This window comes from Podarcis muralis, chromosome 4 (assembly GCF_964188315.1).
Source record: "Podarcis muralis chromosome 4, rPodMur119.hap1.1, whole genome shotgun sequence".
NCBI lineage: Eukaryota > Metazoa > Chordata > Lepidosauria > Squamata > Lacertidae > Podarcis > Podarcis muralis.
The window spans coordinates 23,396,832-23,423,953 of NC_135658.1; the positions used below are offsets into that span (position 1 = coordinate 23,396,832).

The 27,122-nt window shown below is 40.6% G+C and overlaps 1 protein-coding gene across 2 annotated transcripts in view; it reads left to right on the top strand.

Moving 5' to 3' along the window:
- The first annotated feature begins 63 nt into the window (after positions 1-63).
- The window catches only part of ATM (ATM serine/threonine kinase), a 60,322-nt gene continuing 33,263 nt past the window's right edge, over positions 64-27,122 (top strand). The window contains exons 1-28 of one of the 2 annotated variants that reach the window (XM_028726212.2): positions 64-405; positions 2,786-2,894; positions 2,984-3,096; positions 4,331-4,476; positions 4,680-4,844; positions 6,733-6,898; positions 7,666-7,904; positions 8,234-8,397; positions 8,744-8,907; positions 9,005-9,376; positions 10,285-10,479; positions 10,893-10,988; positions 12,287-12,512; positions 14,321-14,446; positions 14,764-14,889; positions 15,202-15,291; positions 16,275-16,443; positions 17,436-17,635; positions 17,931-18,013; positions 18,100-18,243; positions 19,179-19,254; positions 19,357-19,487; positions 20,355-20,475; positions 21,298-21,474; positions 21,906-22,066; positions 22,802-23,048; positions 24,232-24,350; positions 26,613-26,739. In XM_028726212.2, the coding sequence (XP_028582045.2) occupies positions 2,823-2,894; positions 2,984-3,096; positions 4,331-4,476; positions 4,680-4,844; positions 6,733-6,898; positions 7,666-7,904; positions 8,234-8,397; positions 8,744-8,907; positions 9,005-9,376; positions 10,285-10,479; positions 10,893-10,988; positions 12,287-12,512; positions 14,321-14,446; positions 14,764-14,889; positions 15,202-15,291; positions 16,275-16,443; positions 17,436-17,635; positions 17,931-18,013; positions 18,100-18,243; positions 19,179-19,254; positions 19,357-19,487; positions 20,355-20,475; positions 21,298-21,474; positions 21,906-22,066; positions 22,802-23,048; positions 24,232-24,350; positions 26,613-26,739 (4,215 nt within the window). In that variant the 5' untranslated portion in view covers positions 64-405; positions 2,786-2,822. The remainder of the gene's footprint in view (positions 406-2,785; positions 2,895-2,983; positions 3,097-4,330; positions 4,477-4,679; positions 4,845-6,732; positions 6,899-7,665; positions 7,905-8,233; positions 8,398-8,743; positions 8,908-9,004; positions 9,377-10,284; positions 10,480-10,892; positions 10,989-12,286; positions 12,513-14,320; positions 14,447-14,763; positions 14,890-15,201; positions 15,292-16,274; positions 16,444-17,435; positions 17,636-17,930; positions 18,014-18,099; positions 18,244-19,178; positions 19,255-19,356; positions 19,488-20,354; positions 20,476-21,297; positions 21,475-21,905; positions 22,067-22,801; positions 23,049-24,231; positions 24,351-26,612; positions 26,740-27,122) is intronic. The other variant, XM_028726214.2, reaches the window with a different exon arrangement.

A 27,122-nucleotide genomic window follows, 5' to 3' on the forward strand; every position in this document is an offset into this window, starting at 1 on the left:
GTGGAGCAGCCACGCCTCCCCGCGTTCGTCGGAGCGCGAGGGCGGCTGCGCGCGCAAGAGGCGAGAAGCCCGCGCTGTGGGTCCCTTCAGGCCCCGCCCACCGCTCGTTCCTGGCGCGAGCCTCGCCGCTCCGCCTCTTCGCCTCACTTCGCTCCCCCCCGCCATTCATCTTTTCGGTTTCGTTTTCCCTCGCATCCCTCTCGTTGTCTCCGTTCGTTCTCCTCCGGCCGCGTCCTCTCCCTCCCACCCCTTTGGCAACAATGCCGCCGTCTTGCCCGCGTGGCCTCTGAGGCGGGACCGGGGTGGCCGCTGTCCTCTCTCCCTCACGACCCGCCTCGGTCTCGTCACGGCGGCCTTGGACGTCCCAGCTGCCGTGAGCAGGACGTGGCGGTGCGAAGTCGTCGTGTAAGTGTGTTTGTGGGGGGGGGGGGTCACGCAATTCCCAGAGCTGTGAGAACGGGGCTCGGCCACGCTGGCCGTTGCCCTGATCCCCTCAGGTGCCCCCTTCTAGAGTGTCGCTTGTGTGGCATCCTTGCCCTTTAGTGCAAAATGGTAACAGTCGGAAGGGAACGGCTGAACTTGAATTTATTTAGCTGCAAAATTTAGTGTTCTGTCAATAACATTTTAAATTAGTAATGAATAACATTGTTGATCTGATGTTATTCACCAGTGCTTTGGTGAGTAACAAAGTAATTTTAAAGTAGTAATGAATGTTATTCATTTACTACTTTAAAATGAATAACATTCATGAATATAGTGGTACCTCGGGTTACATACGCTTCAGGTTACATATGCTTCAGGTTACAGACTCCGCTAACCCAGAAATATTACCTCGGGTTAAGAATTTTGCTTCAGGATGAGAACAGAAATTGTGTTGCAGCGGTGCGGCGGCAGCAGGAGGCCTCATTAGCTAAAATGGTGCTTCAGGTTAAGAACAGTTTCAAGACCTCCAGAACGAATTAAGTCCTTAACCCGAGGTACCACTGTATGTACTTTAAAATTACTTTGTTACTCACCAAAGTAGTGGTGAATAACATCAGATCAACAATGAAATCGCGTTGATTAAAACAAATGCGGAGTGCATCATAAATCAGGGGTTGCCAGACCTTTTTTTTTTAACCTTTGGGCCTGTAGAGAAGCTGCCGTGGGTACCGTGCATGCACTGCAACAGCAGACTTGCTCTTCTCCCCCACCCCTTTCTAAAAGCAATTAGGATTGGAAAAGTGTTTTCACTTTCCCCTCCAAGTTAGTGGTCCCCTTCCTTGCTGTAACCCCCCCCCTCCTTCAATTCTTATCCAGGGGAGGAGCTAGGGGAATGGCAGCCAGCATGTTTCAGAGAAGACCTCTGCGGGTGCCACGTTGTTGTTGTTAAGTTGTTTAGTCGTGTCCGACTCTTCGTGACCCCATGGACATGGCACTCCTGCCAGGCACTCCTGTCTTCCACTGCCTCCCGCAGTTTGGTCAATCTCATGCTGGTAGCTTCGAGAACACTATCCAACCATCTCGTCCTCTGTCGCCCCCTTCTCCTTGTGCCCTCCATCTTTCCCAACATCAGGGTCTTTTCCAGGGAGTCTTCTCTTCTCATGAGGTGGCCAAAGTATTGGAGCCTCAGCTTCAGGATCTGTCCTTCCAGTGATCTGTCCTTCCAGTGAGCACTCAGGGCTGGAGCAGGAACCGGCAAGCCACTCCAGTATCCCTGCCAAGAAAACTCCCATGGACAAAGACAACAGGGTGCCACATTGGCAACCTATAAATCAATAGATCAGGTTATTACATCAACATACCTGAACCACGCATCCGAAAAAGCCTAAGTGATACATAACTGCCTCAAATGTTTGGACTTTAACTGGGAATTCAAAGCTTAGTTGTAAATTCTTAACTGGGAATTCAGAATTCATTTATGGAACATATTTTAAAATATTTAAAGAAAAGATGCGCCTAGTTCCATTTTCCTAAATGCTGACTAACACACCCATCTGAAGATAAAACCAGAGCTGATACACAGGATGTGGCTTGCAGGCAAGCTTATACACACACATTGCCTTAGGCATACTCATTATTGCACCCTCCAATAATGTTTACTGCCTCTGAGAGAAATTTTGCTACAGCCAGTGTAAAAGTATCAAACTTATCCTGAAGGAGAACCTTGACATGAAATGAGTCAGCAATTCCAGGTTGTTCTATTAGTATTCGATTGATTAGATGCTGTCTAACCTAGTTCTACAGACTACAATGCAATAAAATTGAGGCATATGATAATCTTATTGAACAAATGTAATACATTTACAGCAGTGGGGCTGATCTGGAAACCACTTCACTATTTTCAATTGTAAGAAAACCTCTAAATGGTTTACAAAAATATAAAACAAAACATTCAAATTACAGTACAGTTAAAAGTTACTACAGTACAGTATTAGCTAAAAACAGGTACTGTATTTAGAAATAGTCAGAATGATTAAAACCAGCAGTAGCTAAGAAGAAGTAAAAAACATGTAATTTATACATGCCTGCATTGGCTTGCCTAAACAATGTTTTAAGCAGGTGTCAAAAAGGGTAGTCAAGGCTCCTGCCTGATGTCAATACGCAGGAAGTTCCAGAGAGTAGGTGCTGCCACACTAAATTATCATAACAACCCTGTGAGGTAGGTTGGGCTAAGAGATGGTGACTGTACGCCCAGTGAGCTTCATGTCTGAGTGGGGATTTGAACCCTGGTCTCCAGGGCCAAACACTAACCATTGTGCCACACCGGCTCTATTGAAAAACCTATTGTTATTTCCCTTTTCAGGTTCATGCTGTGAGTGCATCTACAACTTAGCTGAGCCATGAATTTTGCACTCCAAGACCTGTTGGCTTGCTGCCGCCATCTTGAAAGTGACAAGGCCACAGACCGAAAGGTAATAATAAACCACAATTCCTGCACTTCTAATATGCAACAGTACAATAATATGATAGTGTTGTTCTTTATTCTGGATTACTTTTTTAGAAGGAAATTGAGAAGTTCAAGCGTCTCATCAGGGATTCTGAAACAATTCAACAGCTGGATCGAAATTCTGATTCCAAAAATGGCAAACAGATGAACTGGGATACTGTATTCAGGTACAATATTTTGATGTGTGTTAAACTTTGTTGAATATCAAGCGTTCGACAAACATCTCAGTAATTCTTACAAAAACACAGCAAAGTCTGTACTTGCCCCCAAATTGTAAATTTGGGAGAGGGGTTCCAGGTAAGAGCTAAAGCCATCTAGGGAGTCTGTTGTCTTTTCGGCACCAGGAGAAAACCTTTCAAGGAGCGTCACCACCCCCATCGTTCAGCCTGAGGTCCAGCTCTGAGGACCTTTCGGCGGTTCCATCACATGCGAGAAGCAAGGTTACAGGGAACAAGGCAGAGGGCCTTCTCGGTAGTGGTGCCTGCCCTGTGGAACGCCCTCCCATCAGATGTCAAGGAAATAAACAACTATCTGACTTTTAGAAGACATCTGAAGGCAGCCCTTTTTAGGGAAGTTTTTAATGTTTGATGTTTTATTGTATTTTTTATATTTTGTTGGAAGCTGCCCAGAGTGTCTGGGGAAACAGCCAGATGGGCAGGGTATTATTATTATTATTATTATTTTATTTTCCGTTTCTTTTAGATCTCTTTTTTATCTCGCATTTTATCTGATTGATGTTTTGCTATAACTGTGATTAATTATTACTTCATTTTGTGTTAGAAATCACTCTAGAAATTTAAGTTGAAAAGGAGGACATCAAATATCTGAAACAGTTCAGGAACCCATGAATTGAACATAGGACTTCTGGTTCACCTATCAGTCTCTTTACTGCTATGCTACATTATTTGTTGTGGTTTGATTACTAGAAAGGAAGCAATATATCATTATTTTAGCCAATCAAGTGAATGTTCAGAGGTTGCTTGGCCATCCTCTGTATCAGTTCATCCAGCTATTGTACCTCTTCCTTATGGCTATTATATATCTCATCAGCACACCCAGTGTTTATTTTTTCCTTTCCCTCCCGCTTCTCAGAGTAGTGAGCACAGCAGCCGCAGGGTTGTGCTGTGCTTTTCCAGCCTGAGAAATGTTGTGACTGTGATCATGTGTAGTTTGCCCTGATTGTCCAGAGACAGCCTGTATTTTCTCAAGGTAACCAAGTCACACATTGCATAGCATTTTTTTTTTAATATCCCTGTGGAGCAGAAGGATCTAGTACAATATCATAGGAGAGCTTGCACTGAAACTTCAGTATTTAAAAGAATAAATTGTTGCTGCTGACCATTTTGTTTATTTTAATTAGATTATGTGCCTATAAATAGTGTTTATCTTTTGCTTTTTAAGTTTTCTTCAGAAGTACATTAAGAAGGAAACTGAAAGTGCAAGATTAGCAAAACCAAATGTGTCTGCATCAACCCAAGCAACACGACATAAAAAGATGCAAGAGATCAGCTCTTTGGTCAAATATTTCATCAGATGTGCCAATAAAAGTGAGTGACTCAGTACAGACATAATTAAGATATATTTTTGAAAAAAATTATTACAGTTCATTTCATTAACTCTACCATGTATCAGGTAACTTGTTTTCTAATAAATTTTTGGTTGTATTTCAACAGATTTTCCCTGAATTTGACCTGGTTTGAGATCACTCATAAAAGTTAAAAACTCACATTTATATTCTGCTTTTGCACAGGAGCACCCAGGTTAAAATGCCAAGAGCTTCTGATTTTTGTCATGGACACAGTAAATGATCCATCAAGTTGTGCCATTTATGGAACTGATTGTAGCAGCATATTGTTAAAGGATATTCTTACAGTGAGGACATATTGGTGTGCTATCCCTTCACAACAGTGGTCAGGTTGGTAGATATTATTCCTATGCTTGAAATCCCATGAACTGCTTGGAAGTGACGTCAAGAGACATTTTATATAGCAGAACTTATTTTCTTTGAAGATGTGTGCTATATAGCTCCAATAATCGAAGTTCCCATAATGAACCATAGAATAACTTATGTTTTTCTATTCTTGGTTTTTCTTCCTTTGTCATTGAATATCAGATTTTGGCTTTTTTAATATCCTTGCTTTGCTTGATTTATTATTTAATATTGACCGCATTAATTTTATAGGGATTTTCGCAAATTACATGCTCATATTGAAATTACAAACCAAACAATTTCATCATGTCAACAATATTTTATTGTTGATCTGGGTAATCATGAGGCCAGTTTGTACAAAGGTATGCTTGTGCAGAGTTCCCTTCTTAGTTTAAAAAGAATAAGGAAGCTCTTTTGTGGGGGGCTGCATGAGTATAGAATACCCTGCTTCCCACAGTTTCTATCTGTATTGACATTTATGTGCCTGAATTGCATCATTGATTATTCACTGTCTGTTACCACTTTTCATGAAATGTGGCTGTAGTTGGACTTCATTTTCTGAATTTACTGTATTTAACTAAATTGCTTACATGGATGCAGCCCTCTCTTGAATTTTTCTGCAGTGGCAATTGAGAGTAGCTCAGACACATTGAAAATACAATTGCTTCATACATATTGATATTTCCTGCCAGAAACATGTAAAAGCGTGGACATCATTTATTTATTTACTTGTTTCATAAAATGTATACAGTGGTACCTCCAGTTAACAAACGGGATCCGTTCCGGAGGCCCAGCTGTATCCCAAAAATTCCGTAACTGGAGGACCACTTCTGCACACACACGCAGTGCCACAGAGCGTTTCTGTGCAGGGCAAACCCACTTCCAGGTTTGCCGCAGCCGTAACCTGAAGATTCCGTAACCTGGAGGTTATGCAATTTGAGGTACGACTGTACACCGCTTGATTGTGAAAAACCTCAAAGTGGTTTACAAAAGTAAAGCAGTTTACAACAGTAGAACCATACACACATCTTTAAAAACCTATGTACCTGGGAAAGCTGGCCTAACGGGTTTTGCTCTGTAGCAAAAGCATGCTCATTGTGGCTTCCACAGTTTAAATATCTGCTGAAGAAAATACCTGCATGTATGCAGTATTTGTGTTTGCTGCATAAAGTCAAGACAAAGTGGAAGAGCTGGTACTCTAAGCTTAAATGTCATCCTACATATACCTGCAAATTTGTTACTAGCCTTCTAGGGACTAGTAGAGGAGGGGTTAAGAACTCCATTCTCTTGGCAGCAACAATTTCTATACTGAGTGCTTTCATTGTCTGGTAGCCTGCCCAATTCTATACTGAGCACAGAAGATAGCTGGTGCTCCATCCTTTCTCCACCAGGCAGCTCAGTTGCCTGCATACAATTCCTTGTTGGATGTGATAGTAGGCAAGTTTTTAAATACAGTAAAATCTCAGTACTTGAACAGCTCCCGAACGCCGAAAACCCATAAATAAATGCTCCGGATTTTGAACGTTTTTTGGAACCTGAGCGCCCAGCACTGCTTCCGTTTTGAGTTTCCCTATTGAATTGAGGCTTCCACTTTCAGTTTTTGGTTTTCGAATGTTTCAGAAGTCGAACGGTCTTCCGGAATGGATAACGTTTGAAAACTGAGGTTCCACTGTACAAGGCTGGGATAATGAGAGACACCTTTTTCAAATGTGTGACATCTTAACTTAAATGAACCCACTGGGGAGCTTCCTGTTTAGCATTGCAACTAGTCTTAACATAGGAATGATCAGTGGAAAGGACTGGAAATATTTAGTAAACACACACATGTTTTTGTGACTTAGTTAAGTAATATGAATTTGATTTACTTCTCTAGATCTTCAAAACCTGTACTTCAAATTGTTTCTCAAACCTTGTAGAGATATTAACAAAGTATTGGTGGCTAGAATAATTTATACATTGACCAGAGGACTGTGCCTCCAAACTGATGGGTTAAATTCTACTATTTTAAGCTTCTTCTCTAAAGCTATGCAGTTTGCAAGGTAAATATCCTTTTCTTTTGGTGAATCAGTTTTGAGTTTAACATGGTTACTCTTCTAAACTTAAACCTCCACTCTTCTAATGTATTTTAAGTTCACTTGCTTTTCAGTCTCATTGAACTAATCTAAATCTTGCTTTCAAATCTTTGAATTACTTTCAAGTACGGTATTTGGAGCCAATTTTAAAATTAAAGCATTGCACTTCCCTTGCTTCAAAAACATTTGCCATTTCTTGGGGAAAGCAGCACAAGAGCAGAAATGATATCTTTCTTCCAAAATGTGTATTTTTTTAGTTTTGAGAACTCCTTCTTAAAATAAAAAGGTTTAGAAAAGAACTTCTCTGTAAGCCAGCTGCCACCATATTTCCCAATATTTGTATAATCCTTTCTGCAAGGCTTGGCTGCAACAGAAATTATTGCTCTTCTGGTCAGCTAAATATTGTCAACTTTCTAGTTCTTCCTTATGTATGACAATAGTTACCTTTATCACTGCCATGTATTACCAAAAACTGTCAACCTATCAGTTACAGGGTCCCATAACTGTCCTCTCTTCCAAAGCCTTTATGCTACAGTTGTCTTCTCTCTCACACTGGAACTGAACTACATATTTTCTCCTCCTGATGGTTTGCGTACCTTGAGTACTTTGGAAAAAAGGCAGAATTAAAATAAAATAGCATAGCATAGCTTGGGTCTCTATACCCAGTAGAGGTTAGTATTTGCATGCTCATTAAATTAGTTACTATAACAAAACATGACTTTTTTCTGTTGCAGGCAAGAAAGAAACCTCGCAGGCCTCGATCATATTTTTGCAGCCATTAATGTATATTTGAGTGTATTTGCCGTCAACTACCGTATGCGGGTTTGTAAGCTAGGAGAGGAAATTCTGCCAACTGTGCTCTATATATGGGCTCAGTATAAGCCGAAAGATTTCCTAAAGGAGCAGATCATTCAGTTCATTCAGCTGCAGGTTCGTGTTCATCACCCAAATGGAGCGAAAGCCAAAGAAAAAGGTATGCATAAGTTACTTCATGCCCAATTGTGAAGAGATATTACAGGAACAGTTGGCACTGTTGGAAGGTGACTAAACTTCTGCATTCTTGTGTGGAAAGCATTCAGATATTTTAAAATTGGCTAGTATACTATCATTGTTTTTCATAGTGTCTATTCATGTTTGAGTGTTCAAATACTTGTTTGATTTAACTGTTACTTTTTTGCATTGTTATATTAGGTATTCTTAATAGCTGGTGAACTTTTAAAATATTTGAACAGATTGTTTGGGGGTTGGTTCACATATTATAAGTTACGCAGAGCTAAATTTGTCCTGTTCTTGTGCAAACAGGAGTATGCGACCCGACAAAATGGCAAAGAATTGTATACAACCTGTATGAACTATTAGTGAACGAGATAAACCTCATAGGCAGCAGAGGAAAGTATTCTGCAGGGTCACGCAGTATTGCTGTGAAGGAAAGCCTGGTTGAGTTAATGGCTGACATTTGTCATCAGGTAAATTGTTCTGCTTTCAGAAACTGTTTCTTGTAAAAAGTAAATCCTTTCCTATTGGAGTACAGCGCTTGAGTACGGAGGCACTCCAGTATGACCTAAAAGTACCATGTTTCCCCCCTATTTCCCTGTGCACATGCACAGATGTGTACTTGGGTACCACACTGACAATTTAAGATGGGCTTGGGAGGCTTGGGTGCAGTTACTATATCCCCATCTAGAGGGCCTTTTCTGTTTGGTCCACCATTTTGAGCTGGGAGCTACAGTGCTTTGGCCTTACATCATTCTTTCTTAATGCATATTTTAATGTAAAATGTTATGTTATAGTATGCACTTATTGTCTGCAAAGGTCTTTTCTGAAGACACCAAAGTCCTGGAGATAACTCAGTCGTATGCTGCTACACAGAGAGAATGTGGAGATGTACCATCCAAGCGTAGGAGAATTGAATCAGGTTGGGAAGTGGTGTGGAGCAACCTGCAAAGTTCACAGAATGACTTTTATGTCATACCCTGGTAAAAACAAACAAACATTCATTCTTGTCCGTCCCGACCCCCTCAATTTTCCAAGTTCCATTTTTTCTCAGACCTCTCTGGTTTTTCTACCCTCAAGGCTGCAGATTACGACCAGATTGATATCGAAGTACCCTATGAGCTTTCCTCACTGTGAACGTCCTCACTTGCTTAGTATACTTTACCAGCTGCTGTCTCAACAGCGTCGAAGAGAACGGATGCCTTACGTGTTACGTTGTCTTAAAGAGGTTGCATGGTGTCAAAGCCAACAGGTACACCTGAAACCTGTGCAAAACTCAGAACTGCTGCGAATCTGGTCAAAAGTTTGGTCTCTCGTCATTCGTAGCCTAAGTCTTCAGCAAACTGAAGTGGAATGCTTTGGATTACTTCAAGTCATGATTCAAGGAGGCTTAATAGCAATGGATAGAGAAATTTGGAAGATATTTTCACTATCTGCATGCAAACCTTCAAGGTAACGTGGAACTCTTCGTAAGCACCATCTGTTTCTGCTGCATTAGTAAGATTAGTAGGATTGCTCCTTAAGACATTTCCGACCCTTCCCCCTCCACAGACTAGTGGGACTTTATGCAGCAAAGTGAGGTGCATAGGCAGGTTGCTGTGGTAGCTTGGACCTGCCACAACAATTGGGACCAATGCCATCACTTGATGGCAAACAAGTTGAGTAAACCCTTCCCATTCCCACCCTTTGAATTGACAGAATGGGGAACTCCACAACGATGTAGTGATGCCTAGCATCACCGCACAGATGGTGGCTAGCAGAAGAATAGCTGTCCTAATCAACACTCTTCCCTGCAAGGCAAGCAAAGGGGGTTTCAAGTGCTCTGTCCTATACTAGTACAAATCCAATTAATATCCAGAATTGTATTTGTCAAACTTTTGCTGTGCTTTCACTGTTTTTCTGTTTAATTTTTGTAACTAATATAAGAACGCTCTTATCTATTACAAATTCTGTTTGGGGTGTTTTATAATAGATTAGCTAATGTATTTTAGAATGAAAACTTATATACTTTACCTAGAAATAAGCTCCTTTAACTTCATGTGACTTACTTTAAAGTACATGTGTATGGGATAGAACTGTTAACTTACACACACACACACACACACAGAGAGAGAGAGAGAGAGAGAGAGAGAGAGAGAGAGATTGAGATTTCAGTTAAAAGTCTGAAGATTTTTTGGTGGAGGGGCATATGTGACTCAGCCACAGGACTTGTCATATTTAAAACAGATTTAGATCAGAACAAACCAATTACAGTCTCACCTCCCTGCAAAAAGGCACTATTATTTTTGTAAATTTAAAATGCAGGTCTACACTGGAGCTGTAAATTCAGGTGGTAATCTTGTGCAAATAATCTCTTGTAGTTCTGCAGCAAAGTGCTTGGCATTAGCAATGACATCTTTGGAAGTGCCAGAGACTTCAAAAACTGAGGCAGTACAGAATGATTGGGAAGGAAGTGCAGCTTCTACATTAAAAGAAACCATTATGAAGTGGCTTCTGTTCTGCCACTTAGAGGAAGAAATGGAACACAGGACAGAGCCGCCACCCATCCTACGCAGGTAACAGCTTGAGAAATAAAGTGGCTTAAAAGAGAATTAGTCTTACATCAAAGGAAAATAAAACTTTAACATTATTAGGTTTTATTTGACCAGCTTGGTTTCAGAAGTAGATAACACATTGTATTTGCCTGAATCCTCAGAATAGATTTGATTACCAATTAAATAAAACTGGCAGTAGAATATGTTGTTAGAGAGTTAAACAAGAGTTAAACATTTTCATTTCTTTTAATATTAATTTAGATTTATTTGTTCCAGTATATCAGATACATATTTTTTCTGTATCCTTTACTGCACCTGTTCAAAATTCTGTATTCAAAAAATTAATCAAGTTTCTATTTGAGGTCTCATAGTAATAAACAGATATGCTGTATGGGGGAGTGTCAAGTCTAAAACTTGCTTTTGATTCTTTACAGTGACTTTCCCAAATTAGAGTTGCAAAAAATCCTTGTAAGTCTGACTATGAAAAATAGTAGAGCAGCAATGGAATTTTTTCACAATGCTTCAGAATGGTATGTTTTAAAGATCAACATAAGTATTTCTATCACTTGGGGGTATTATCTTTAAGAGTTGGTTGCATTTTAAAAAATTATTCTGTTTTATGGGCAGAATTTACAAATCTGTTTCATGGACCCTATACCAGGGTGAAGAACCTTTCTCAGCCCAAAGTCTTCATTCCATCTGTGTGTGTGTGTGTGTGTGTGTGTGTGTGTGTGTGTGTGTGTGTAACAAAAATCTAAGCAGTTTCCAGAAAAAAAATTAAGTGGGGCAACGACATTCAATAGAAACTAATTAAAAATTAGATGAAAGCAAAATAAAACTCAGTGTCACAAATGAGGCTGAGGCAAAAGAGAACTAAAAATTAAAGAGGGTTCAGGCAAGCTTGGGTAAACATGGTTTTTAAGATACAGATAGGTAGCCGTGTTGGTCTGCCATAGTCAAAACAAAAAAAATTCCTTCCAGTAGCACCTTAAAGACCAACTAAGTGTATCTGAAGAAGTGTGCATGCACACGAAAGCTCATACCAAGAACTAACTTAGTTGGTCTTTAAGGTGCTACTGGAAGGAATTTTTTTTGTTATGGTTTTTAAGAGGTCATTATTATACTGTCTTCCAGAGCAATTGCTGTAGATCTTACCGTAGTACACTAGGGTACTATTTCCCTTTGGTTAGCAGGGTTGGTAGGTTGGGTTTTGACTCAATCAACTGGTCAAAGACAGGAACAAACACTTGGGAAGTAGGCTGCTCCCAAAATCCAGTTTGTTTCCTGCTTTCGTTAAATACAGTCATGATAGCTTAAGCTTCCTGAAGACTGCATGTGGCTCCTGGGCTGATATTCCCAAATGCTGCCTTATACAGTTAAAGATAATCTGTCTGTGAAGTAGGTTTCTATACGTGGATTGCCCTCACTTCACATGTAATAGACAGCTATAAATGGCAGGAGGAATTCTTAGCACTCTCCTCAGAAACCTGTGCATGTATTATTGCCTCTCTTCAAAGAGGTACAGTTTTTGCATAAGGCTGTGTAGTTGCTGCTGGGTTTATGGTGCCTTATCTTCCTGCTCTTCAAGAGATGAGCAGAGCTGGTTGTACATTCAGTGGGAAAGGGGAGACTGTTCATAATTCATTAGACAGGGGTACAGATGGTCATTATATGAAGACAGGCCTTTGGTTTCAACTCCTCTATTAGAATATTTTGGAAATCAAATACAATTAAAGTTTTAATTAGTCTGTGTTTGGTTTTAAAGGCTTCAAATACTGTCATGAAATATCAGCAATAGATAATATTTGTCATCTTTTTTATTTTTAAGTTCACAACATGCACAAGACACAGAAGAAGCCAGCCGTTCAGAAATTGAAACATTCTACATGCAAACAACTTTCGATGAAATAGGCATTTTTACAAATGTGGCAAATGATACATCTGAAAGCAAATTGCTCAGTTCCAGATTAACAGTCAGTCAAAAACACAGAGAAGCCTTAGAACAGAACTTGTTGGAGATCTCAGAACAACTTCTGAGTAACTTTATGCCTGAGGTAAGTTGGAAAAGAAAGGTCTCTCAAAGTACAGTGGTACCTCGGGTTACATATGCTTCAGGTTACATATGCTTCAGGTTACAGACTCCACTAACCCAGAAATATTACCTCGGGTTAAGAACTTTGCTTCAGGATGAGAACAGGAATCGTGCTCCAGCGGTGCAGCGGCAGCAGGAGGCCCCATCAGCTAAAGTGGTGCTTCAGGTTAAGAACAGTTTCAGGTTAAGAACGGACTTCCAGAACGAATTAGGTACTTAACTTGAGGTACCACTGTACATCCTTCTCAAGAATATTTGTGAGCAGCTTTTGATATATGTCACATAATTAATAAAATAGACAAATGGTGGTTTGCCATGGTGGCTGGTGCCCATTGGGAATGGTAGGACAGAAGGCAGGGAGACCCAACATTATGGAGAGTCAGAGCCAAGGACAGGCAAAGCCTGTCTCCAGTTTTGTCCCCATCCTCCCTGTGATTTTTAGGAGGGGAAACAGACCAGGAAGAAGAAAGTTGATAGGCGGTACCACTCCCTGGACTGATTGTAATTAAGAAGGTGGGCAGGTGGGGTCTAGCTGAGGGCAAGCTGAGGTTAGTTGGACAGTGCCCCATGCCTGTTGATAGACCAGTCTTCCCTGGCAGTTCATAGGTAAAGGTACCCCTGCCCGTACGGGCCAGTCTTGACAGACTCTAGGGTTGTGCGCCCATCTCACTCAAGAGGCCGGGGGCCAGCGCTGTCCGGAGACACTTCCGGGTCACGTGGCCAGCGTGACATCGCTGCTCTGGCGAGCCAGAGCCGCACACGGAAACGCCGTTTACCTTCCCGCTAGTAAGCGGTCCCTATTTATCTACTTGCACCCGAGAGTGCTTTCGAACTGCTAGGTTGGCAAGCGCTGGGACCGAACAACGGGAGCGCACCCCGCCGCGGGGATTCGAACCGCCGACCTTTCGATCGGCAAACCCTAGGCGCTGAGGCTTTTACCCACAGCGCCACCCGCGTCCCTGGCAGTTCATACTACATGACATTTATCTAAACATGGCATGGGTGGGTGTGCCGCTGCAATGAAGTGGGAGGAGTTCTTCTTTACTGCTCTTGGATGGCGTAAGTTTCTTTCTGTGCCTGAACCAGCTCAGAAGAGCACCTCTGGGGCAACATCTTTGCCCTGGCAGGTGGGAAGCTGTTGCTGGTGATAGCCAGAAGAAAACCCTAAAATGGAACAATTTGGGGTGGGGTGCCAGTGGCCTTGGAGCTCCCAAGCAGCATGAATCTTGGTCATCAGCTGCAGCAGCCTGGAGCTACCACAAAATACTTCAACGCCACCTTCTGCCTTGGCCAGCAGAAGTGGCGGGGCCTCAGATGCTGTGGTCACTCTACCCCACTGCTCCCTGTCAGGTAGGGTTGCTCTGTCCTTGTGAGTCTAAAATCACACATAGGCAGAGTAAGTACGCTGTGTTTACCAGCTTCATCTTAACAGCCTGCAATTCATGAAGGTATTGTGGTACCTCTGGTTACGAACTTAATTCATTCCGGAGGCCCGTTCTTAACCTGAAACTGTTCTTAACCTGAGGTACCACTTTAGCTAATGGGGCCTCCCGCGCCGCCGCCACGCAATTTTTGTTCTCATCCTGGGGCAAAGTTCTTAACCTGAGGTACTACTTCTGGGTTAGCGGAGTCTGTAACCTGAAATGTTTGTAACCCGAGGTGTTTGTAACCCGAGGTACCACTGTATTCTGAACTTTATATAAGTATTAATAACTATGGATGAAGTATCAAATGCAAAGCTTAGCATGTATTTTTGTGTTTGACTTGAAGGTTGCATCTGCAATAATCCTAGTACGTTGTGTCAGCCTCCTGACTGGTGTTCTTGGCTGCTACTGCTATGCTGGCATACTGACGGAAGAAGAAGCACGCAAATCAAAGCTGTTTCATAAAGCCAAGGTGGAAGTATATCCTTTTATTTTTTACATTTAAGTTCCTTGTCACTTATTTTACAAGTTGATTAATGCTTATTTTTACATTATAAGTAGCTTTGAGGCACTTTTGTGAATAAAGCGAGAAATATAAGGAATAGGAAAATAAATGATGTCAGGAAATGTTAGTAGAGACAAAGTTACTCATCTTTGTATGGTTGATTGCCTTAGCAAAAGCTGAAAGTTTCTTTAGCATGATTAGACTTGAATGTGGATGGAATGCAATAAAAGCAATATATATCTGAGACAGTTCCTTAATTCTTTGCATTTTTTTTATTTGCACAGTCTCTTATTCATTATGTGGGAGAAACTATTTATCAGTCAAAAAACAAGCTAAATGAAGATTCTAGGATCATTTCATTAAGGACGTTAATAGGACAGTGTATTAGTTGCGCATGTAATTGTAAGCAGGTAAGACACTTGTTGGTCTTTCAGTCCATGCCACAATTAAGAAATGCTGAAATCCTTGTACTTTAAGCTAGTTAGGTCCCTTTTGCAGCAAACCTATTTCTCCAATCAATTTAATAATTTGTAATCATGTACAGTATAGGTGTACGTATGCACACATAATTTTTATTAGTTCAGTTTCAAATAAATACAGCAGTAGCTAATTTTACTTAGTTTTAAAGTGATTGGTTATGTTTCCATGCCTAGTTAAAGTGATTAAATCCTGTTTTGGGGGATGTCTTCAATAATTAGTATTTATTGGGTTTGTTTTGACAGAACAGCCCAAGAAAGATCCTGTCTGGAATTTTCTTGCATTTGTTAACCTCAAAACTGATGAATGATCTTGTAGACATTTGCAAACATCTGGTGAGTAGTTATAGTGTTTGGCATGACTTCCTCATCACAGTTTATTTTGGACAACAAAAAGTGTATAACATAAGCAGATATTTCACTTGAAAGACAGACAAAACATTTCTTGGTTTGACCTTTTCTTATGCCTATTGAGAGTGAAGAATATAGCCGGACCAATTTGCTCTATGTACATTGCAATGCTCCCCCCGCTCTGCCATTAAACACCAGTGTTGCATGTATCCTGCTTCACACTTACTTTCTCTGTTGTTTCTCTTTCCCCTTGCTAGTTTATCTTCCTTCTCTTTCAGCCCTACCCTACCTTTGGCACTGTTGTTAGTAATGGTGGGGGCCAAGCCACTGCTAGTGCTGCACTGCTATGCTCCCTTCTGGCTAAGCTGCACCATCTTGGGGTTATCGCTTGAATCTCTCTATTTCTTCTAAAGAGGCAGTAGAAATTAAGGCTGAATGAGTGTTGTATACCATTAGGTTTGACAAATGTGATATTGTCCATTATCTTCCATGACTGCAACTCTCACATTAATGATAATACAGTACAGTGGGTTTCTGGATCAGTTAAAGACATTGATGTGGATCTCTAATCTCTGAATAGCTTGAGATTTGTGTAGCCGAGGGAGTATTTCTTTTGAATAAATTTCTCTGCCAGTTGAGGTCAATCTGGACTCCTCAGCTGTGAGTTTTGTCTCTCTGTTTTACTTAAATTACAAAGTGAAATGGAGGTCCTTCTCAGTTAAAGTCCCAGCCCCATAAGGAACTAAGCAGTATCAAACAGTGATCTTCCACAGGACAGCGATGCCACATTTAACGGAACAACCAGAAGTCACATTTTTCTGGTTTGTATACAGGTGGTGCAGTTTTTATATACTGAAACGTACACAGAACTTTAAGTTAAGAGAATTTTAAGCTTTTTTTATAAAGTAACTTAAGTTTATTGTAAGAAAGATGCAATTAAAGAATTCCAAATAAATAACTTCTCTTAGATGTTTTCAACTGGGCGGATAAGTGAAGTTGGAGAAGTGGATTTAATGGAAGATGATCCAGAAGAGAGTAGGATGGAAGGAGAAAATCCGACCACGTCAGATCTTTTTGATGATCACTCTGCTGAAGCTGGTGATGTAAATGAGGGTGGAGAGTTGCAAACTTTGACAGGTATCTTTAAATTGCTTTCTGTATCGTTTTGTGATAACTAAATGGTTTTAAAAGTTTTTGAGGGTACCATTCCAACAACCATTTTACATGTGTTCAAAGCCTGTGCAACTTTGCTCGTGTGCATCACTGCAAACCTAGAAGTGGCAAGTAAAAGGGGCAACCCCTGTGGAAATGGTGTGTGTGTGTGTGTGTGTGTGTGTGTGTTCCTGTATTTAAATTGTCTTCCTCTAGAAATACTCCAGAAGTTCAAAAGCCACCTTCAAAGTTGTTGTTTTTCTAAATGTGCTGACTGATATTTTTTCCAGAATATAGAGTTGACTGGGGAAGGACTTAAACCCTGCCCTTCCTGTGTAATCACAGTATACAGACAACTAGGACAGAATTTGTCTTTTTCTCAAAGACACACAATCTGTGTCAAGGCTGGTATTAAACACTAAGTTTCCTAGTCCTACCAGACTTGCATGATGCTTTAGCAAAGCTGATACTGCAGCTTCCTTTTTGACCCGGTTGCTGGTATAACTGCTTTAGAATTCCTTTACTCTCTGTGCAGCTGCCCAGGTTAGGAATAGAGAACTTAATATTGTTCTCAGCTCAAAAAGTGTGTTTGTCTCTCTGTGTGTTGATAAGATACATTTTCTCAATGAATTTATTTCTAAACATATGGATTTAATTATGTTTTTTATAAAATGCTGATTTAAACATGGTTTTTCACAAGGAATTAAAAATATAATCTACGATTAGTGCATAAATGTGTCACAATGGATTTACCACCAAGCACATGTAAAATTGATAGAGATACGATTTTGATTGATTTGTCCACCCCTAGTCCAGGAACACTAATTTACTGCTGCATATGTCTACGTGTGCCTTCAGATACTTGGGTATGTCTGCCAGGAAACTAGTACTTATGTCTTCCTGGCATATATCCGCTGAATGTTTGGAAGTTCATGTCTTATATTTTTTTATTTAACGCTACACCATTTTATGTACAGGTGCCATAAGCCCATTGTCAGAAGAACATTTGGCAAAGCAGGACTTGTTGCTCCTTGATACTTTAAAGTTCTTGTGTATAGCTGCCACAACAACCCCAGTGCAAACTGTTTGCTTTAGAGCGTCTGAAATTTGGAAGAAACTCTTGATGCTAATTGAGGAAAACATGTTTGATTATATTAAGCCGCAGCATCTGCATGTAGTGAGTATGATTATGAAAAGTCACTCTGCTGTGTGTTAAGTAGTCTTTGGCTAACTGTTCTAGCAACAGATGGAGGATCTTGAAACCTTAACTTCATGTAGGCATTTTATAAACAATTCTGCTGCTGTGTGATTTTAGCCAGTGATAAGCTTTGTTCTACATTAAAATATATACAAAACCTATAAACCAAGCATGAATATACAAGTATGCAGCCTAATATATATGGAATTTAAAATGTTTGATATGAATGAATAAAAACATTAGGAAAGCTTTTTAAAAATGTGTTTTGTTCTAGTACTTAGTCTTGTTGAAGGAACTCCCCAGTGAAGAAAACCCCTTGCCAGATGACCACTTTGTCTCCCTTCTCAAGCCTCTTTCGTAAGAGAATCTTGTTTTTAATGAAATAACTGTGACATCAATATTTTGCAGATACATTTTCTCAACGTTTCTCTTTTTTCCTACAGGGATATATGTCCCTTTTATCGTCGAGATCAAGAAGTTTGCTCAGCAATTTTATATAATCTCCTTCCTATGGTGACCACCTTGGGTGCTGCCAGAACAAATACTGAAGCCCTGGGTCCACTTTTAACTGTTGTTGCAGCATTTTGGTATGATAAGCATATTTTCACATGCAGTTAATTTCATGGTCATAAACCTGTCAGCTGTAGCAATTGCCAAGTGTTGGGTCACATGGTCTTTTGCATTTGCTCCCTTCCGCCACCCTTCTTGGGTCAGTAAGCGTAAGTAGTAATCATGAAAGGGATTTCTTGGACCTATGCAAACTGATGCCTTGCCCTGTCTTACTGTTTAGTTTTTTTTTGCTGCCTGTAGCTTGGGTTCTGGCTTGTATATACATTTTTTGGTCTGATTTCAGAGTCTCTTTGTTTCCTTTTGCTGTTTTGTGTCTGATTTTCCTTTCCTTCTTTGGTTTGTTGCAATAAAAAAAAACCAGACTTGCAAGGGAGGGAAGAGTTCAGTTAAATTCTTCCAACTTGCAATTTTGCCTGTGACTGCTAGAGGGAGCTAAATACTATCCTTGGCATCAGCTCATATAGGCTCAAGAAATCCTGTTCATGGTAAGTATCAACAGTCTTATTGACTGAGCAGACTCTTCCATATTTTTTATGATGTATGTATGTTATTCCTATATGAAATACTTATGTTTGTTCTTCCAGTGCCTCCAATCTGGTTTCCAAGGATATGCTCTATTTTTTTAAGCTGTATTTATATTTATAAAATTTTATAACTTTTCTCAAAGTATGCTAGTCTTAAGTGCCCTCAGCGTAATGTGTATTAGTTGTGAATGGTGTAAGGAATGAATGCTTAGTTTAGACAAGAACACTTTGCTTCCAGGAACATTAGCTTGATCAGAAAGTTGTTGTTCATATTATCAGTTCTTGAACTCTGCATAAATTAAAAACTAGCCAAGAAGTTTTGAAGCATGGAAAGAAATACTTTTTTTCTTTCTTATTCTGAGTGATCTGCCGAAAGTATAGATTCTTTTGCCTCTTGGAAATTTATCATAAAATATTGTTTGTTCCAGGCAATTAGCAAATAAAGGAAAATACACAGCTCCCGTAAGAATTGCCTTAGTGAATTGTATGAAAGCCTTACTTCAGGTAAGTCAGTAGCTAGAAATATTTAAACAAAAGGTTTTTGTTGGCTCTCCCAAGTTCCATAAAAATGTAGTGTTAACATTTTCTCTCTTTCCCCCCCACCAGGTTGATCCTCATTCAAAGTGGGCTGTGCTTGATGTTAATGGTGAAGAACTCCCTGTGAGTGATGCTTTCCCCCACTTCCTTGCAGATAGCAGTTTTCAAGTTTGCATGATTGCAGCTAAATCAATAAGCAGGTATGCCTTTGTGGTTTAATTATTTGACATAAAGGTAGTATACAAAAATTCAGAATTGCTTAGCATTTTTTCTTTACCATCTCCCAGAAAGACATTCAAGTAGAAGTTAAACAGTCTAAGCACCAGGTCAAAACCATGCTTGCTGTTTCTCATATATTTCTTTAGTTAGGGATATTCTCAAAGATTCATGGTAGGACTGGATATCCAGCTTCTACCTCTCTTCTGTCACAAGAGACTAGGGCCCTGCGGGATTTGACATCTTTCCGGAGGGCCTGCAAGACAGAGCTGTTCCACCAGGCCTTTGGTCAGGGCGCAGCCTGACTCCCTCCTTTGGCAATCTTTACAGAACTTAAGCTTAATGGTTGCCATCAATTGGATTTTAATTAATTTTTATAATGAAATGTTTTTAGAATGTTGCAATATTTTATTGTTGTTAGCCGCCCTGAGCCCGGCTTCAGCTGGGGTAGGCGGGATATAAATAAAATTTATTATTATTATTATTATTATTATTATTATTATTTTGTTGCTAACTGCAAGAGAAATAGATACTATTGACAAAATGCCAAATATCTAGTTCAGAAGTTTACAAGAAACCTTTAAAGAAAATGATGGGAGATAGCTCTTAAACAGCTGGACTATGAGGTGTATATCTTTGATGGAGGCCCCTTGCTTTTTCTTTTTGCTATGCAAACTCATTCCCTCTGGGAAGGGATTCAAAGTGACGGTTGCTTAATCACAAACGTAAGGGGGCACCCCCAAGAACCACAGAAGGGTTCTCAAAATTAAATGCCTTTAAGGCTTTATTTTAGAAAACAGAGAATGTTGTAAATCATTCTAATTTTATTTTTCTCCCTGCTTGATCCTAAGTTTGTTTCAAGATGTGAAGCTGAGAGATTCAACTGGCTTACTGAATGCTCTTCCATTGAAGCTCCAGCAAAGGGCTTTTGATAACTTGTATCTTACAGTTCAAGAAGGAACAAAGAAACTGGTAATACATTCCCCCCCCCCCCTCACACACATACACATTTCCACTGTAACATTTTCTCTTATTCATTGGAATAAGAGAATAATTGTTGTTGGGTGTCCTTTTTAACCTCCCCCCCCCCCAAATCTTCTGAAGTTTAGTTGGATTTGCCTGTTTTTAAGTCTTTGCTTCTGATTAATCTTCCAACTAGGTAAAACAATAAAATGAACTTATTTCCATTCACTTACCAGGTGCACAGGCTACATAGTGACTTAAATGAGGTTGTTTCATTGATGACATGGGGGGCACAGTAGTTGTGCTATTACTGGAAAAGAGCTATCATGTTTAAGAGTAATGCTAAGGTTTATTATTATTATTATTTGTCTACTTTGTATTAAACATTTCAGATTTTTTGTGCTGATCCCCTCTTGTACATTTTTTCTTAGATTAAATGTTCCTTTTTGCTGTGGCCTTTAATTTCATCAGATAAACTATTGTGTTTATCTCTACAATTTTAACACAGCTTCACTCTGCAAGCTTTCCTGGAATAGGGGTCTTGAGTGTTTGCTTCACTCAAAAACAATGGTGCTCTTATCTCATTTAATTGGTATGTGTGGGTTAAGCGTAAGGGGGAAATCATGCTTAGGTTTTGCATGAGGCCTGTAAACCTCCAGTAGGAAAACATAAAAATGGTTGCTGCAAAGTAGACCTACTGGATTATTTCTTACTTCTCAATTTCAGGACCGTATTTTAATAAAATATAAATGGTTGAGGGGAAATTTTTAATTACATCTATCACTTAAATATATTAAAAGTTCGTCTTCATTCAGTGTTTTCTTCTTACAGGCACATGGCTCTGTGAACCAAGAGAACCTTCCTGATGAAGAGTATAATAGAAAATCAGTTCTTCTCATGTTAATAACGATGATTTTACGCTGCAGTCCTGTGTGTGAAAAGCAGGCACTGTTTGCAGTTTTCCAGTGTGTGAAAGAGAATGGATTAGAGCCTCACCTTGTAAGGAAGGTATGGGAAAGCACACAGTTAAAAACTCTAAATGAACATGCAGGGCTTAAAAAAACTTCAAACACTTTTCAAAGAATTTCCGTATTACTTAGATTTGAACCCATAAAAATGTCCATGGTTTTGTGGTTCTGTATAAAATGGTTGTAATAAATAGGTCTGAGCCACTACTCGTTTTTCTCCATAGTGTTAATTCCTGGTAGGAGCTTTAGTTCATAGACACTGCCGTCATTCGCACATCGCAGTGAACAATAGTTAATGGTTTACTGTGATCACATCTTTTACTCTTTCGTCCAACTTTGTGGCGGAAACAAACCTCATTCCTTGGCTTAGCATTACACCCAAATTAGGGATATGTGAACGAAGCCACTATGAGTTGTTATAGTTACTACCAGTGGTGGTCTCATTTGGAATTGCCCTTTTTTTGAATGTAGGTATTGGAAAGAATTCCTGGTACTCTTGGATACAGAAGTGTGGAAGATTTCATGAATACACACTTAGATTACCTTGTTCACCAATGGCTGAACTGCAGCTACAGCCTTTCGGATTTTCCATATATATTGTTGAATTACCGTACTTTGGACGAGTTCTACAGGTATGCTTCTAAATTACGTTTGTGTGATTCCCCCACTATTTATCTGGAAACACTCAAAATATTTAGTAGCGATATGCCAGGTGCCACATTTTGTGTTTTATTGGTTGAAGCAGCATATTCTCAGAAAGATGCATAGTTTTTGAGTTACAATACCAATATTTTGGAATAGCCTTCATACATTAAACTATGCTCTTGCTGCAAATAACTGGTCAGTAGCTAATTAGAAGGGACGCAGGTGGCACTGTGGGTTAAACCACAGAGCCTAGGACTTGCTGATCAGAAGGTCGGCGGTTCGAATCCCTGTGACGGGGTGAGCTCCCGTTGCTCAGTCCCGGCTCCTGCCAACATAGCAGCTCGAAAGCACATCAAAGTGCAAGTAGATAAATAGGTACCGGCGGGAAGGTAAACTGCGTTTCCGTGCGCTGCTCTGGTTCACCAGAAGCGGCTTAGTCATGCTGGTCACATGACCCGGAAGCTGTACGCCGGCTCCCTCGGCCAATAAAGCGAGATGAGCGCCGCAACCCCAGAGTCATCCACGACTGGACCTAATAGTCAGGGGTCCCTTTACCTTTACCTAGCTAATTAGAAATAGGTGATCAAATGAACTTTTCAAGAATAATTTGTCATAAGAATGCAGTTGTTGGATTCTGTTGTAGCTTGCACTGTATACTATACTTGAAGTGTAATTTCCCCCTCAATTGTTTTGCCGTAATTAAAGAAAATCCTTAATTTTAGATCCTGCTACAAAGTTTTGATTCCACAACTGGTTGTTAAGCAACAGTTTGAAGAGGTTACATCCATTGCTAACAAGATTGAAAGAGGGGAGCAACAGCTCTTGGCACATTGTTTCCCCAAAATACTTGTCAACATCCTCCCTTATTTTGCCTATGAAAATCATGAAGATGGTGAGTTTGCGCAAAAGAAAAAGACAGCTCATGAAGTCTATGAGAGGCTGAAAGATGACAACTGCTTAGGAAAACAGGTACTTTTTTTATAAACTTGTTGGAATTCCTAGACGATTCTCCTAAAATGCTCTGTGTTCTGCTGTTTGGCTTAAGAGGCATCCAGCGCTTACTGGGGTTTGTGTCCCTTCCCATTGCACAGAAGCCAGTAAGCCTTTTGACTTAGCCCCCTCTTCCCGCTAGCTCTGCTAGCTCTTTTGTATTCACTTCCCGCCTTGTAGAAGAGGAGAGCAGAAGATACATTCTTCTTCTCATTTTTCTGCTTCATAGCTCAGGCCTTCCTTCCCCAACTTAGTTTTTCTAACTCTTCCCCTCCCTCAATGCCTCTCCTCAATGGCTCCTTCAGGGAAACATGCTATCAACAAAGATGTAAAAGCATGTGAGACTGTTTAGAAGCCATGCAGCAGTGTGCTATTCAGTGGCAAGCAGCTCTGACTCTGAACCAACCTTTCACGAGCAGCCAAGAATACCCATCTTGGATTGCAGTAACGCTGCAGCTCTAAACCCTGTTAATGCTGGCCGTAGTTGAGATGAGGGCAGGCATATTCTCATACGGATTCCCCCCCCCCCCCCATTTTTAGATGGCCGAGGTCTGAATCACCCCACGGAGCTTAATTGATGTGCAACCCCTGTAAAATGGGAGAAAGCAACAAATGTGGTGCTGTCTGTAGGAACCAAAAGCAGTTTGCTGATTAGCCACCAGATGGTGCAGGAGAACAATCTAAGGGCAGCCTCAGCAGCCTCACCTCTTGGTTTTCAGGGCTTTTGCCTTTTTGAAAAGGAGGCGCTTAAAGAGATGTTTGTTGGAATTTGGGATAAATGTTAATCTGTGCCATCCACCCCGAATGGGAAAGTTGCCTTAAATGAACTTTCCTCCCAGTTTGCTTTAAGGATGCTTTGCTGGGGTAGGTTGTTGCTCTTGGGGAGAAATGGAAGGTGCCCCCTGTTCATGCATCAGACAGAGAACCTCTAAAGAGCCTCCTCCTTCATAGGAAGCAATTCATAAACAAAATAATAGTAATAATGAGGAGGAGATCATACACACGGTGGTGGGCAAGTAGGTAAGCTATCCAGTTTTTGAGTTTAATACTTTTGAATATAACATCAGCATGGAGACTGACAGGCTGTGTAATAACCAGCCTTGTATTGTATTTCACATTTAAAATAAAACTAAACCTGTGTTGTGCTGTTTTGTTTTTACAGCTGATTGACAATTTATTTCATAGTAATTTACCAGAGATTGTGGTGGAGGTATTGATGACACTGCATGAGTCAGTCGGTATCGCAGCACAAGAAGATTCTGATCTAACGAGATTTACAGGGTACAGTTTCCCATTCTCTGCCGATTATAGCACATGTTGGTTATTTAACCTTTGTAAGCAAATATTTAAGAAATGGGGCTGGCATGTAGTGGTTTGACGGTCTGACAAACTGTTTTCTATTTGAGAAAGTGGTGAGGTAGTAATAGTACCTTAAGAACAGGAAAATCTGTTAATCGCATGAACCTACACATAGCAATAGGTCATAAAACTCACTTGTAGTTAATGGGGATGTCCACCACTGAGGAAAGGTGGTGGCTCAAAGAAGCAGTGGCTAGAAGCTCCTGGTTGCAAGGCAACTTGGAAGGAGACCAGGGTGTGGGTTCAGAACCATGGATAGTGCTCCTGTAAAGGTAAAGGTACCCCTGCCTGTACGGGCCAGTCTTGACAGACTCTGGGGTTGTGCGCCCATCTCACTCAAGAGGCCGGGGGCCAGCGTTGTCCGGAGACACTTCCGGGTCACGTGGCCAGCGTGACAAAGCTGCATCTGGCGAGCCAGAGCCGCACACGGAAACGCCGTTTACAATCCCGCTGGTAAGTGGTCCCTATTTATCTACTTGCACCTGGGGGTGCTTTCGAACTGCTAGGTTGGCAGGCGCTGGGACCGAGCAACAGGAGTGCACCCCGCAGCGGGGATTCGAACCGCCGACCTTTCGATCGGCAAGCCCTAGGCGCTGAGGCTTTTACCCACAGTGCCACCCGCGTCCCCAGTGCTCCTGTAGGTGAATCCAAACATTCAAGTTGTTTCAGTGCAGAGCAACTGGATGCCCACCCACTTAGTGCTGCCTCCTGGCTGATTGAATTAGCCTTCCACTGTAGCTCCTTCAGAGTAATTGGGTTTCCAGCTGTGGGGATCTCTATTAATCACCCAAGGGTTTTGTGGATCGGCCATAAGAATCCAGTAGCAGAGGTCTCTCATTGGGGGAATCAGGGTAGCCTCCTGTGTCTACAGACTCACAAGGGAAGAACCAGAGAGTAGATCTATCTCCTGAGAACTACAGGTGCCAGAGGACTCTTCCTCTAAGGAGTCTGGGTCCAGGGTCATGGCATGACCTTTATCATTTTGATATTTGTATGTACAGAAGGAAATTATATTAGTGCTCTTGTCTCAACTGCCCATGTTTCCAAAAGTAAGCCTTCCCTGTTGGGTACTAGGGTATCTCTGGGTAGGACTGTGTTCCTCCAACTGCTTGAAGGCAGGAACTGTTGATGCTGCAAAGAAAGTTGATGGATTTCTCTCTCTTGGAGTCATTTTATTTCTTATGTTTACTTGAAGCAAACGTTGCCCTGCAATTGTGATCCTACTTTGCAACTTTTGAGGTCTGTTCGCCAGTGAGAAAATGCACCATGTGATTGCACAATAGTTTGTGGTCTATCAGTGTATAATGTCTTGCTTATAGATATTTCTATGGGTGTTAGCACTGTATGATTCTTTAGTTCCTTTTCTCTAGTTCACAGTGTATAGAAATATATTCATGCACACATTACAGCAGTCATATTTCCCCAGTGTGCACTTGGTGTACACACTCGTATGTTTGAAATAAAACTGGAGTCTGTCTTTATACTTTCAGCCCAGTAGTGAGTCAGCAAATTGTCCCTAGACAATAAACTGTTATCCAGATTAGATCAGCAGTAGAGAGAGAGAAAAAGAGAAGAGATACAGAATTGTTGTTGTTGTTGTTTAGTCGTTTAGTTGTCTCCGACTCTTCGTGACCCCATGGACCAGAGCACGCCAGGCACTCCTGTCTTCCACTGCCTCCTACAGTTTGGTCAAACTCATGCTGGTAGCTTTGACAACACTGTCCAACCATCTTGTCCTCTGTCGTCCCCTTCTCCTTGTGCCCTCCATCTTTCCCAACATCAGGGTCTTTTCCAGGGAGTCTTCTCTTCTCATGAGGTGGCCAAAATATTGGAGTCTCAGATATAGAATATATCTGAATGTAGAATATAGAATATAAGATATATCTGAATATAGAATATAAGATATATCTGAATATAGAATATAGAATATAAGATATAGAATAGGTAATATTAAAATACCTATTTAAATACAGCATGAGTCTTTTAAAAGAGGCCCCGTGGAACATGTGTACTCTGTATCCACGGGGCCTCTCTTAAAGGACTCACCCTGTATAAGTTAGTTTGTTTCCTCCCAGCTGAGAAATGAATCAGTATTTCAGTCCAATCTGTTCATATTTCTTTTCACGGAAGATTTTTGTTTGGGGACTCATCAAGGCTTTGAAAGGTTTGCATTTTTTTTACCAGGGATCTGGATCCCACTCCTAATCCTCCTCATTTTCCATCACGTGTCATCAAGGCAACATTGGATTACATCAGCAGTTGTCATAAAACAAAGTCAAAAGGTCTTGTAGCAATTCTTTCCAAGCACCCTGTAAGTAACTGATTTCAGTTTTGTGACACACATTGTGTATTGACCTACATGCAGGTGCTGCTTAAAAAAGAACTACTGGTCTTACCTGAATAGTAGATTTATTAGCCCAATTCGAAGACTTCATCGTCCACTGTAATAAATCTGCAATATTCTCTCTGTTTGCTCCTTCCTCTTCTGTAATGCCAGCTAGTTTACCCTAATGTCACAATATGGTTCATTTCCTTGTCTCCCTCAAATGTTTGCCTGTAATGTCAGGTGGTGGGGAAATGCATGACATCATGACTTCAGGACAGGGATAAGATGTTGGGGGCAAGGGAGGGAAGAGTAGAAATATATTTTTTTAATCATCAGATCTAATTCCAGACAATGTAAAACAGAAAATC